We start from the raw sequence: 13,605 nt of genomic DNA on the forward strand, positions 1-13,605 counted from the left end.
TATATACCGTATAAACTTGTTATTGTAAGTTGTAATCATACTGATGATTTTCTATTTCACTCCACAAAGAATGTTTTTTACATCCTTTAGTACATTAGTGAGGGAATGGAATAATCAATTCACTGAATTCTGGTCCACTGGCCAAGTCAGTAATCTGTGATCAGTGACCATTAGTCAGGAGACCTCTTCTGATTAGCAATGTTGCACCAGGCCAGCTAATCAGAAAAAGAGACCTCCCGAACGGCGGTCACAGATCACTTACCTGGCTGATTGTCCAAAGTCCTACGGATCGATTCTCCCTTCTCTATTAATATGGTAAATTACATGGTGCCTTCAGAGTTACAAATTGTGCCACAAAAATCAAATCTTCATTAAACTATGTTGATAAAAAAGTTAGCAATCTTGGAATGTCTGGATGAAAAATGAAAGTTAAAAAAATGGATGTGTCCAGAATGAGTTAATGAAAGATATTCACTTCTTGTTATTCGACTTAATCATAACAATAAACCCAATTAGTATATTTCTTAGGAAACATATTTTAGACGTTACTGTACACCCTGGGTGAGATCATTTATTAGTGTGATGCCACATTCGAAACCTTGGTGTAACATTTCACATGTAGGAATTTGGCAGAATTACAAGGTGTTCTCCAAAGTAAAAGTTTGTTATTTTATCAGGAATAATTATCTACAGACCATTCCATCTAATACATATGTAGTTTGAAAAAAATAGGTAGCGGCCATTTAAGAAATGGATTGATAAGCAATGAATCTGTTTGTTTTCCTGTAGATCAATATATGAGCAAGATTACTCTAGGTGTCAATGAGAAGTAATTATAATTTATCATATGTATGTAATTAATTACCAAAGCAAAATACTGAAGCTCTTTCTACAGTTATTGTTAAAGAGCCCCATACTCCTTAAACTTTATGAGAATATTTGACTACCTATGTCCACATATACATTATTACTGGAAAACCAATTGGATTAATGTACAATGGCATGGAAATAATAAGACTGTAAGATGAAGTTTCACCCACAGGCCTAAGGGAGTTTAGTTTGGTTTCCAATCAAGTGATGTTAATGTGTTTTCAAAAACTTAACTAGGATGGAACATTTATTATCTACATCTGCAAACCAATATTTTTATAGTGGCTAACATTACAATGGAGATGTCATTAAATAACAGTAAAAGAAAAATGAAATTGGCTATACATTTTCTACACTGCATTATCAGTGATTGGTTCAAAAGAAAACTAACTGTGTAAACTTGATTTAAGTCAGACATCCTGTCATAAGGCTTTTAGCACATTGTTGCCGACATGAACATGACAGTAAAATATTTATGTAATATATTGCAGTCTATGCAGTACATTTACAGTACCTGTTTAAAAGTACTGTGACCAGATAGCACTTTGGTAGTTACTGTGTTTACTAGAAAATGGCTTTAAAGATGGGTGTTATTACAACATGTGGATTATTACCACTAATTAAGACTTGAAGTGGATTGGATATTATAAGGGTGTAACCTTGTTCTACGGGTTGTCTTGGGTTTGCTCATCCTTATCAAACTTTGCATTATAAGAGTATTTCTATCTGTTTTTATATGTAACAAGATTATGTACAGCATATACAATGGGTACGGAAAGTATTCAGACTCCTTTAAATTTTTCACTCTTTGTTTCATTGCAACCATTTGGTAAATTCAAAAAAAGTTCATTTTTTTCTCATTGATGTACACTCTGCACCCCATCTTGACTGAAAAAACAGAAATGTAGACATTTTTGCAAATTTATTAAAAAAGAAAAACTGAAATATCACATGGTCATAAATATTCAGACCCTTTGCTCAGACAATCATATATAAGTCACATGCTGTCAATTTCCTTGCGATCCTCCTTGAGATGGTTCTACTCCTTCACTGGAGTCCAGCTGTGTTTAATTAAACTGATAGGACTTGATTTGTAGAGGCACTCACCTGTCTATATGAGCCCTCACAGCTCACAGTGCATGTCAGATCAAATGAGAATCCTGAGCTCAAATGAACTGGCCAAGGAGCTCAGAGACAGAATTGTGGCAAGGCACGCATCTGGCCAAGGTTACAAAAGAATTTCTGCAGTACTCAAGGTTCCTAAGAGCACAGTGGCCTCCATAATCCTTAAACGGAAGAAGATTGGGACCACCAGAAGTCTTCCTAGACCTGACCGTCCAGCCAAACTGAGCAATCGTGGGACAAGAGCCTTGGTTGCAGATGAAGAAGAACCCCAAGATCACTGTGGCTGAGCTCCACAGATGCAGTAGGGAGATGGGAGAAAGTTCCACAAAGTCAACTATCACTGCAGCACTCCACCAGTCTGGCTTTTAAGGCAGAGTGGCCCGACGGAGCCTCTCCTCAGTGCCAAACATATGAAAACTCGCATAGAATTTTCTAAAAAACACATGAAGGACTCCCAGACTATGAGAAATAAGATTCTCTGGTCTGATGAAATGAAGATAGAACTTTCTGGTAATACGTCGAAGTGGTATGTGTAGAGAAAACCAGGCACTGCTCATCACCTGCCCAATACAATCCCAACAGTGAAACATGGTGGTGGCAGCATCATGCTATGGGGTGCTTTTAAGCTGCAGGAACAGGACGACTGGTTGCAATTGAAGGAAACATGAATGCGGCCAAGTACAGAGATATCCTGGATGAAAACCTCTTGCATAGTGCTCTGGACCTCAGACTTGGCTGAAGGTTCACTTTCCAACAAGATAATGACCCTAAGCGCACAGCTAAAATAACAGGAGTGGCTTCAGAACAACTCTGTGACCATTCTTGACTGGCCAAGCCAGAGCCCTGATCTAAAACCAATTGATCATCTCTGGAGAGACCTAAAAATGACTGTCCACGAATGTTCACCATCCAACCTGACGGAACTGGAGAGGATCTGTATGGAAGAACGGCAAAGGATCCCCAAATCCAGGTGTGCTGCATCATTCCCAAGAAGACTCATGACTGTATTAGCGCAAAAGAGTGCTTCTACTCAATATTGAGCAAAGGGTCTGAATACTTATGACCATGTGATATTTCAGTTTTTCTTTTTAAATAAATTTGCAAAAATTTCAACATTTCTGTTCTCAGTCAAGATGAGGTGCACAGTGTACATTAATGAGAAAAAAATGAACTTTTTTGAATTTACCAAATGGCTGCAATGAAACAAAAGTGAAAAATTTAAAGGGGTCTGAATACATCCTGCACCCACTGTAGTCGTTTAAATGACATTTTTAGATCTAAAAATCTTAAATCTGAGGTGTGAGATTATAGATTTTACATATTCAGCATTAGATAGTAGGCCAGGGTTGCTAAGACCCATAAAAGTGGCAGAGGATCCTTCAGTCAGCCCAATCTCTGACTATGCGCGCTCCAAAGGTCCAGTAGAAGACCATTTTGAGCTGACTTTGAAGCCAATCCTTTGCTTTTAGTTTCTGATTTTTATATATTAAATCACAAATAACCCTTCCATTTGCAAGACGTTGCAAGAGGGTCCACACTGTGTACTGGTAGGATAAAGTATAGGACTGATATAATATTCACGAAATCTAAATGATGGCCCAATAACCACATAATGAACCTATATACTCACTTCCGTTTGAAGTCATCAGAGGCGAGTTTTGCATTTTCCATCTGTAGTGTTAATTTGGCGCCATTTAAATGTCCATTGATAAGCTGTGAATAAATTGAAAAACAAGACCTATTACATTTCCTTGAAGTTTAATTTGTAATTACCTTGCCATACACATTCTATTAAACCAAACGTAAATCTCTATAGGGTTCTATGGTGGTGTATGTTCAATCCTGTGAAACTTCATGCGGTTGAGGTTTTACTGAAATCGCGTAAAATCTATACTGTGGAGGTATTATGGCCATGCAAAAGTGGTCTTAATGTTTTATACATAATTAAATAGACATCACTTTCTAATAGTCAACTTAAGCAAACACTTAAAGGGATCTTGTCAGGTCCTCCAAGTCCTCCAACCCAGCAGCATTCACCTATGTATGATTAAACTCCCTCCCTAACAAGCACTGTATAACATAATTCAGCTAAATAAATGCTTTAAAAAAGTATTTATAACCTGAGCTTTTCCTATGCTAGTGAGGGCTTTGACTAGTCAATGAGTGTTAGTTTCTCAGACTAGTCATCCTGCTTTCCATGATAACATAATTTTCACAAGCCGACCTCATCACCAGCTCATGCAAATCTGCGCATGCGCGCTGCTCATTTTGACAGCGTCTCTGCACCTCTGAAGCCAAGGTGAGATGATATCTTGACTTGCTTAAAAAAAACAACATCATGAAACAATCACTGACCTCAGGGAGACCGGTCAAAGAAAACACTGCGGCAGCCGGCAAAGGCGCTCAATCAGTGAAATCATAGGTGTAATGCTCCCTGGGAAATACGAATTTGCAACTAAAGTCTGTGGAGCCTCATTTAAGAGTCACAAACACGGGACTAGCCAGATCTTCCTCCAGGGAAGGACCCAGCCAAGGGGTGTCTCCTTTCGGAAACCACCATTACCACCATATTAAGTGGACCTTTAAGCTCTTTATGAGTTTACAGATATGACAAGGGAAATACCAAGGCCAGGTATCCATCCACAGACAGCTGTTTCTCCCTGAGGTCAGTGATTGTTTTGTGATGTTGGTCTACTAGGCATTGCTCCCACCTAGCCAGAATCCTACTCCACACTGATGAGGGGCAACACCCCGAAACAGCTGTCTGTGTATGGATACCTGGCCTTGGTATTTCCCTTGTCATATCTGTAAACTCATAAAGAGCTGGATATTGACTTAAAGGGCCACTTAATATGGTGGTAATGGTGGTTTCCGAAAGGAGCCACCCCTTGGCTGGGTCCTTCCCTGGAGGAAGATCTGGCTAGTCCCATGTTTGAGACTCTTAAATGAGGCTCTACAGACTTTAGTTGCATATTCGTATTTCCCAGGGAGCATTGCACCTAGGATTTCACTGACTGAGCGCCTTTGCCGGCTGCCGCAGTGATTTCTTTGACTGGTCTCCCTGAGGTCAGTGATTGTTTCGTGATGTTGGTCTACTAGGCATTGCTCCCACCTAGCCAGAATCCTACTCCACACTGATGAGGGGCAACACCCCGAAACAGCTGTCTGTGGATGGATACCTGGCCTTGGTATTTCCCTTGTCATATCTGTAAACTCGTAAAGAGCTGGATATTGTCTTAAAGGGCCACTTAATATGGTGGTAATGGTGGTTTCTGAAAGGAGCCACCCCTTGGCTGGGTCCTTCCCTGGAGGAAGATCTGGCTAGTCCCGTGTTTGAGACTCTTAAATGAGGCTCCACGGACTTTAGTTGCATAAAAAAAAGCAAAGCATTCTTGTGTGCGCATGGTAAGCGGAGTTAACCTCTTTAAAAGGGCTATTAAATGACTGCAAATAAGCAAACATATAGTCATTCAGTGGTCATTTAATATCATGGATCGGCTGGTGTAAACCCAGCCTAAAGGCCCCTGTACATTTAGCGATGCACCAGGGATCCGACCAGCAATCCGACCCGGTCAGGATCGCTGGTGCATCGCTAAATGATCGCTAGTGAGCTGTCACACAGGCAGACCTCACAGTGATGCAGCAGCGACGCAGCGTACGATGCTTACCTTTCCGACACAGCGATCCTGACGTTCTCCCGCCCGCCTCCACGCGTCGCTCGTCGGCACCAGCAGGAAGCCCAGCAGGAAGCGCCCGACGAGAAATGGAGCCGGACATTCTCGCGCGATCAGCGATGGACAGCGGGGGAGCCGGTCGGAGGTAAGTATCACACATAGCGATATCGCTATAACGTCACAAAATCGGTGACGTTATAGCGATATCGCTAGCGATATCGCTATGTGTAAAACCCCCTTAAGAGCGGGTTACTAAACCTTATCTGTGTTTACTGTACAGGCACATGCTATCTTTTGTTGCTTGGTAGAAGCCATTTTTGTCTGAAAAGTTGAGTAGCGTTGTTTTATGACATCACTGACAGGAAATCTGTAGAGGTCTGCCACCATAATCACTACTATATCACATATACCTCCAGGTCTGAGAACTCCAGAATCGTCATGTAAGTATGAGCAATATATCAGCAGCTCCCTCTAAGAACTGGACTTTTATTAGTTGATGAACAGCTGTTGACAACTATTTCTCCCAACTCCACCAAACTGTATACTGGAAATCCGAGTATTCATGTTTTCTCTATGTGAGATCTGTCGCCAGACTCTTCTGGCACTGGCTTATTTCACAAAATAAAACAAAACAAAAGGACCGGCTGTCGAAATCATCATTTGAGGTGGAAATGTGAAGGTCCCCATACACAATAGATGGTTAGCCTATCATGCAAATATCAGTGGGTTCAAACAACTTAGTCTCAATTATCTAATGCCTTTAGTCTTTCTAAGCACCTTTTTCTCCATCTTTAGGGTGCTGCAAAGGGAAATATCACACATGATCAGTGCCTGTCCACATCATACCCTACCAGGTGTTCAATGAGAAAAAAGTACTGCTCAATCTGATAATTGAATGATTCCTTCTACATGGCTTATTAGATAAGATGCTTAGATTGACAGCTGATGATATCAACCAGTAATGGTTTAACCATGTAGAAGTGGGTAGCTACAGTGTATAGGATTTTAGGATTTCCACACTTATACTACTATTTACATGAGGACATGAGACAAGTTTCTACTTCCTAACATGAAGGATATAGATGAAAGTTTGTGGGTTTTTTGGAAAGGCACATTAAAATGGTTACAAGTCAACAACACGTTTTTCTTAGTTAAACATTAGTCTACACTGTGTCTATAAAGGGTTTAATAATCTCTTTTCCTAATTAGAGGAGCTCCATCCTTGTCCTCTAGAGCAAAGTGGCCACTCCACACCTTAGGAGTGTGTTAAAGTTTCATCTTCTGAGTTGGAGATCTAGCATTTTCTAAATCTATTATCAGGATCTCCCATTCGCTGTGATGAGATAGTATAAAACATAATCAGACAAAATTAGGGGGCAGCCACACATTAGAATTAAATGTAGGACATCTATGTGCTCCAGATTCACACTGCAAAACCACCATCAAAAATTATGTCCATAGGTTGTCCTGTTGGGGAAACACCTTGTTGATGATTGTTTTGTTTGACTGAAGGGAGTCCTATCCAACACAGAGATCAGGGAGCCCTACCAGAATTCATTTACAAAAGTATCCAATAACACAATAATGCCAGTTATTACCTAAATTAGAAAGTCTGTAAGAGTATTGAGAAGGATACACAAGTGACCTCTAATATTTCCTTCCCCTACATATATCACCTGTGCATGAGATTTTTCTGAGATTAGTAGAGATGTGTTTTTTTTGCTTGTAACAGCATTTTATTCTTTGTCTCTTTAAAATCCCAACCAAGAAACATAATTACATAACCCCTATGACTCTAAGGTGTCAGCAGCATTTACTAGAAGAGTAACTTGGTGTTTTGCTAGTTTGTGTCACTGACAAGGCGTGGGCTCCATGTTTGAAGTTCCAGCAATAACTTGCTAATGTAAATGTGTTAATCCATCCGTGTGTAATATTAGCAGAGAGATCAAGGGTGGGACCCATTCAGAGCTGCCATGCGAACAGCATTCACACAAAACATCTATTCAAATAACTAGTAATTGTATATGAAGCCTGACCTCTAAAACTGCCCTGCACTGCCCAGCCAATACCAAGATGCCCGCTTGTGCTCTTACAACACAAATAATGGCCCATGGGTACAATGCCCTTTCGCTCTTGGATGTAGGATTAGGGATTTAATGCTATAATGCATAGTTTGGGTGAGTCCTTTAGTACCTTATATAAGCAAATGTAATCATTTATACTAATGGGCTTATTGTGTTGATCGTTCAGCGTGCCTAATAAATGAGAATGGATTGGCATTCATCTTGCTGGTAATGCCTAAAGGATATTGACTATTCACAAAACCCAGGCAGGGATCCTAATTATGCACAGGGTCATTTTAGGTATGTGTTGTCATGCTATGCTATGTGTCTATGGGTCTATACTTTTCCTCTATATATCTATGATTTAATGCAGAAGTTTATAGGCATTGTTCCACTATCTCACCTGTTCATTTGATAAGTGATAAATTACTGGTTGCTGGGCCCCCAACCAATCAAGAAAACGAGGGTGCTGAATTCCTCTTTTCAAGGAGTGGTGGCCACCAATGTCTACTTTATCTGTATTCAATTATATGTTATTGATGGAGTTATCTATAAGAGTTTCCTAAACTTTGAATGGAGCTTTAGGTGAAACAGATTCCTTTTTTCATGATCAATGAGGTTAGTAGCTCATTTTCCCCATCTTATGGATAGGTGATATGCCGCATTTGTGGAAAAATAACTTTAGGGCATTTTTCTCATGAATTGCTCATGAATGCCCTGGTAGCCTGCATGTCATTTACGGGTCTTAAATACAGATATTAGTTAGTTTTATCCTTAACACAGTCCATCCTTAATGCAGCAACCAGGGTCGTCCATCTGGCTAATCGGTACTTGGATGCGTTCGCTCTTCGACAGTCACTATACTGGTTGCCCATTCATTATAGGATCCAATTCAAAGTACTTGTTCTCACAAAGCTGTCCACATCTCCTCCCTCATTTCTGTCTATCGGCCTAGCCGATCGCTGCGCTCTGCAAACGACTTTCGACTAACCTCTGCACTAATCTGTATCTTCCACTCCCGACTCCAATACTTCTCCCGTTCTGCGCCAATCCTGTGGAATGCTCTACCCCAAGAAATTAGGACTAGCCACAACTTGCACAGTTCTAGGCGCTCCCTCAAAACACATTTGTTCAGAGCGGCCTATCACGTTCACTAATCAAAATCATTCTATGTGTAAGTGTGCATGTGTGGCCCATTCACTATCTCCATCTATCCCCCACTCCCTCAAGATGGCTGGACCATCATTGTAAATACATTATTGTAAATACACACCTGTACTTTGTATCTCCCCCACCTCATTGTAAGCTCTCAGGGTCGTTTTATTTTGCTTTAATTACTGTATTATTGTTAACGTTGTTACTTACGACTGTTGTGTTTGGAACTGTTAAACTGTTATTTATACCTTGCTATTTTACTTACAGTTACGTACAGTTTTATTTAATTGGCTAACTGCTTTAATGCAGATCTCTGGAAGTCACAGCAGACGAGTTTTGTGAGATCCACATATTTTTGGTGAATCCTTCTAATAAAAATTAATTATAAAAAGTGGACAATCCCTTTAATTCAGATTACATCAATACTGAAAAAACCTGTCTGAAAAAGCTGAAGTAAAAACGAATGTGTCTAACCTGTCTCCAAACAAATCTAAATAATCCATACTGAACTTTATTGGGTCTATACATCCATCACTTCTTCCGTGCTTATGAGACTTCGATTTCTGGCTTCGATTTCTCATCAAGCAACCGGGAGACTCCCTCCAACAATAGTAATCCCATATTAATTTAAATATAAAGTTATGAATACAGAGTATAATTTGCTGCCCATACCCAATCTATAAATGCAACACAGGTTGTGATATCTGGATGATGAAGGTGCAAATCTACATAGGCAACATATACTGTACATTAAAGGGGCTGACCATTAAAGAGAAGCCCACAGGACGGGTAGTAACTTATAAACTGATGGGGCCCCTACCGATTGACATATTTATCCCCCTTAGAATAAAGTGGATGTACACATGCCACATGCTTACTACGCTTCCATCCATTCACTATGGGGTCGGTGGTTAAAGCAGACCCCATGAAACTGCCACCAATTTGTGGAAAAGTGATAACTTCATTTTATTGGACAACCCATTTAATACTTAGAATTGTCCTATTAGCGCAACCTAACAAATTGCTGGGCTCAATAGATAACAGAAATCTGAGAAATCAGAATTAGAAGCTAATTGCTATGAGCAGTTGCTCCATTTTCCTTCGCACTACTGTTGTGTATGAGTTGTGCCTATAGGCAATGATATATGCCCTGGATATTGTCACTGACCATCAGAACTTTTTCTTCTTGGAGGCCAGTCCAACATGGGTCCTGCCAAATAAAAAAAGTAATTTCTACTACACGTGTAAGCCTGACAAGTCAATGACTTACACTGCGATTGTGTCCATTCATCTGATTGTTTACATACCTACTGTCATTCATCAAGAGATGCACCCAGAAAGCTGTCTCTTTCATCTCGTCATTTCAACGACTCCACAGGCGTCAGAAGTCAACTGAAAAATTCTCTTACTAAGAAACGTAAGTTTGGCACAGTTTCCCCAGACTACACATTGTTTGAGGGAAATAATAAAATAATACTTAACTCAGAATCAACGTTGTCATGCCATTGAAATGATTATAATTGCCCAAATAATAAGCTCCAGACATGTAATGACAGAAGGAATAGGCAGTATGTCTCAACCAGCCGACAGTATGAGGTCAATTACCTGCACAGTTAGCAATGCCTGAAAGCTAAACTATCATTTGTGTCTTTAACTCCTGGCAACCAAGGTCAAAATTTTGAAGTAAAACAGGTTGATTATGGTGGATCTGACTATATTCCCACAGTTTTGTGTATCAGGGTTTAGTTTACTTTTGCCATATAGAGATCACATTTTGGATTTGCTTCCCACTCCAGTCATTAAATGTGTCCAGTTTATAAAAAAAAATTTTAAATACCGGATTTAGAAATTGGAGTGGATCATCTGCTCAGGATCATCATCCCTAGACCAGAGTGAAGAGCAGCTCCAAAGAGTCTCTCACTCTGGATGATTTGTCCTAGTCCACATTACATTTGCATGGAAACTGTGTAACGGTTATTTCTTCCCTTGTACTGCCGCATTATTTGTCTACTGTGGTGCCTCTGGATCCATTGTCTATGGAGCTGCTGGTGGATGTCTAGTTCTGTGATCAGCTTTCTCTGGCAGTCCAACATACAGTGAACTTAGATCCAGCATGTTAAATGTTACTTCATTCAAGATGTGGCTGCAGAGCCCAATTCTCAGGGTCACTGGAGTCAGGCCCCAAGTGATTAGCAAGGTTTTCCCTGTGCTATGTATAGAGGATAACTTGGTATTTTGCTAATATTTCTTTAATGCTATGTTATTCTACAAACTACAGCTAGAGGTTCCTGCAGAGGAACTCTTTGTGATCAAAATATCGTTATGGGATCATTCTATCAAGTAGGGAGTCAAATTTTATAATGGTTAACTTGTATCTCTATCAGCCATATCATCCTTATTCTCCTCTCGCTTCCTCAAGCTCAATGTGGACAAATCTGAACTCATCATCTTTCCTCCATCTCACAGATCTTCCTTACCCAACCTATCTATCACAATTTATGACATCACGCTTTCCGCAGTACCGGAAGTCCGCTGCCTCGGAGTAACCCTTGACTCTGCCCTGTCCTTCAAACCACACATCCAAGCACTTTCTACCTCCTGTCGCCTCCAGCTCAAAAATATTTCCAGAATCCGTCCTTTCCTCAACCCTCAATCTACTAAAATGCTTGTGCATGCCCTCATCATCTCCCGCCTCGACTATTGCAACATCCTTTTCTGTGGTCTCCCTGCTAACACCCTCGCACCTCTCCAGTCCATCCTTAACTCTGCTGCCCGACTAATTCATCTCTCTCCTTGCTACTCCTCTGCTTCTCCCCTCTGCAAATCTCTTCACTGGCTTCCATTCCCTCAGCGTATCCAGTTCAAATTACTAATACTGACCTACAAGGCCATCTATAACCTGTCTCCTCCATATGTCTCTGAACTAATCTCCTGCAGCACCACTGGTTTCAACCCTTCGGCTCTTCATGTGGGTGAGCTAATTATTGTTTTTTTATTTGATATCATGGTGCAGATTCATAAATGTAGTAAGTCTATTGGAAATGTATCACCTAAGTGTTGTATGTTCATGTTTTTTGTCTCAGTTTCTTAAAGGGAACCTGTTACCGGATTCATGCTACTCAAATCGTGGGCAGCATGAATCAGAGCCTGGCTGTACAATTGCAGCCAGGTCAATTTCTCTTTGAAACACTACGGCTGCATGAATCAGGTGAGAGGTTCCCTTTACTTGGGTGATATTGAAAAGCACTTGTCCCCAAATATCCACTCTGTTGTCAAAAACAGGAAATTTTAATTTTCTTTTTTTTACTGATCGTTGCCTAGATCTACTAAACAAGGAGCACAGCAATTATAAGCCTTTTACCATAGAGCTTGTAAGCGCTGCTCGGAAGCTGGCCGGACTGCTGGATCCAGCTCCAGTAACACTGCACTACTCCCATGATGCAGAATTGGAAAGTGCACAGTAAGGACTAGTGATGGGGAGTGGGGCACTCCTGTTCACCAACATGAGACAACCCCTGTAATCTTATGTATTATACTTAATATAGTGTTAAATGTTGCTTTTTGTTGCAACAAATGACAATGTGTTAGTAGAAATCCCAATGAGAGCTGAGATTTTGCTGCACTCTGTACTTTAGCTAAAGCGTAATCCATTACAGACTGTGATCTACAAAACCACATAAGTCATAATAGAGTAATTATGACTAATCTTCTTTTTGGCCTTTTAGAAGTCTATACAGGTAGGGTAATTACGAGGCACAGTCAACCTATATATTGTATGTGGTAACACCAGGGAATTCTGAGTGTTCATCTGCATTCCAAGATGGGCTAGATCATACCTTACTGTACATCTCCCACGTCTAGAGCTCCATAGAATGATTCACAATTTTTTTTTTATTATCTAATTAGGCAAGGCTATGTGTTATTTTGACAAAAATGAGCTAATCTACACAAATGTATCTCTAAATATAGTCTACATAAAGAACTAGGCGTAGAATAGGCATTTTTTAAAAATCCAATTGATTTTATTAAGCCCATGTACAACAAATTATGAAACATATATTAAAAAGCCCTCTGAAGAAGCCAGACGCGAAACACGTTTTAAGTGCGTGCTTCCATGATATGACTTGTCACTCTGGGTTTGTTATGCCACTTTTGGTTCCCATAGGGCTTTTCTGTGTGTGAAATGTATGACTATACAGTGTTCATACAAATAATGATGCTTGGCTAATTTATTGCATGTCCTATACCATTCATAGATTGCGTGACAACTTATATGTGCAATAGATCACAAGTACATTGGCTCGCTCTTCCTTTTTTTCATTCTTTCGATTTTAGGATTTAATCCACTTTTGATTATTTCCATTATACTGCAATGGCTACATATATTGAGTTTTGTATTTAATTAGACATACTTTATTGTTCAACAGTGCTTAACCTGCACTATATAGATTGCTGTTTTTCAGTTGTCATCAGCAATCATCAAGTTCTCTGTGTAGTCCATGAAGGAGTGGTCACTAGCCATACATTCCCATTATATCTGAGACATATGTGATTATTCATGTATATTATAATGAATATGTCTCTTGAATAACAATACCCTCAGTGAGGTCTACTTTCTGTTTTAGCCTCTCCTTATTAATATGTTTGTCATAATTTGTTGTACATGTGCTTAATAAAATTAATCGGCTTTTATATATGACTATTCTACCCCTAGTAGA

The 13,605-nt window shown here is 39.9% G+C and overlaps 1 protein-coding gene across 1 annotated transcript in view; it reads right to left on the reverse strand.

Moving 5' to 3' along the window:
• Positions 1-13,605, reverse strand: part of LOC141086535 (keratin, type I cytoskeletal 19-like) — a 52,904-nt gene that overhangs the window by 20,125 nt on the left and 19,174 nt on the right. Inside the window, exon 2 of the mRNA XM_073572674.1 lies at positions 3,626-3,708. Within this exon, the coding sequence (XP_073428775.1) occupies positions 3,626-3,708 (83 nt within the window). The remainder of the gene's footprint in view (positions 1-3,625; positions 3,709-13,605) is intronic.

The sequence above is a fragment of the Dendrobates tinctorius genome, unplaced genomic scaffold (genome assembly GCF_039654945.1).
Source record: "Dendrobates tinctorius isolate UK_male_01 unplaced genomic scaffold, ASM3965494v1 ptg000032l, whole genome shotgun sequence".
NCBI lineage: Eukaryota > Metazoa > Chordata > Amphibia > Anura > Dendrobatidae > Dendrobates > Dendrobates tinctorius.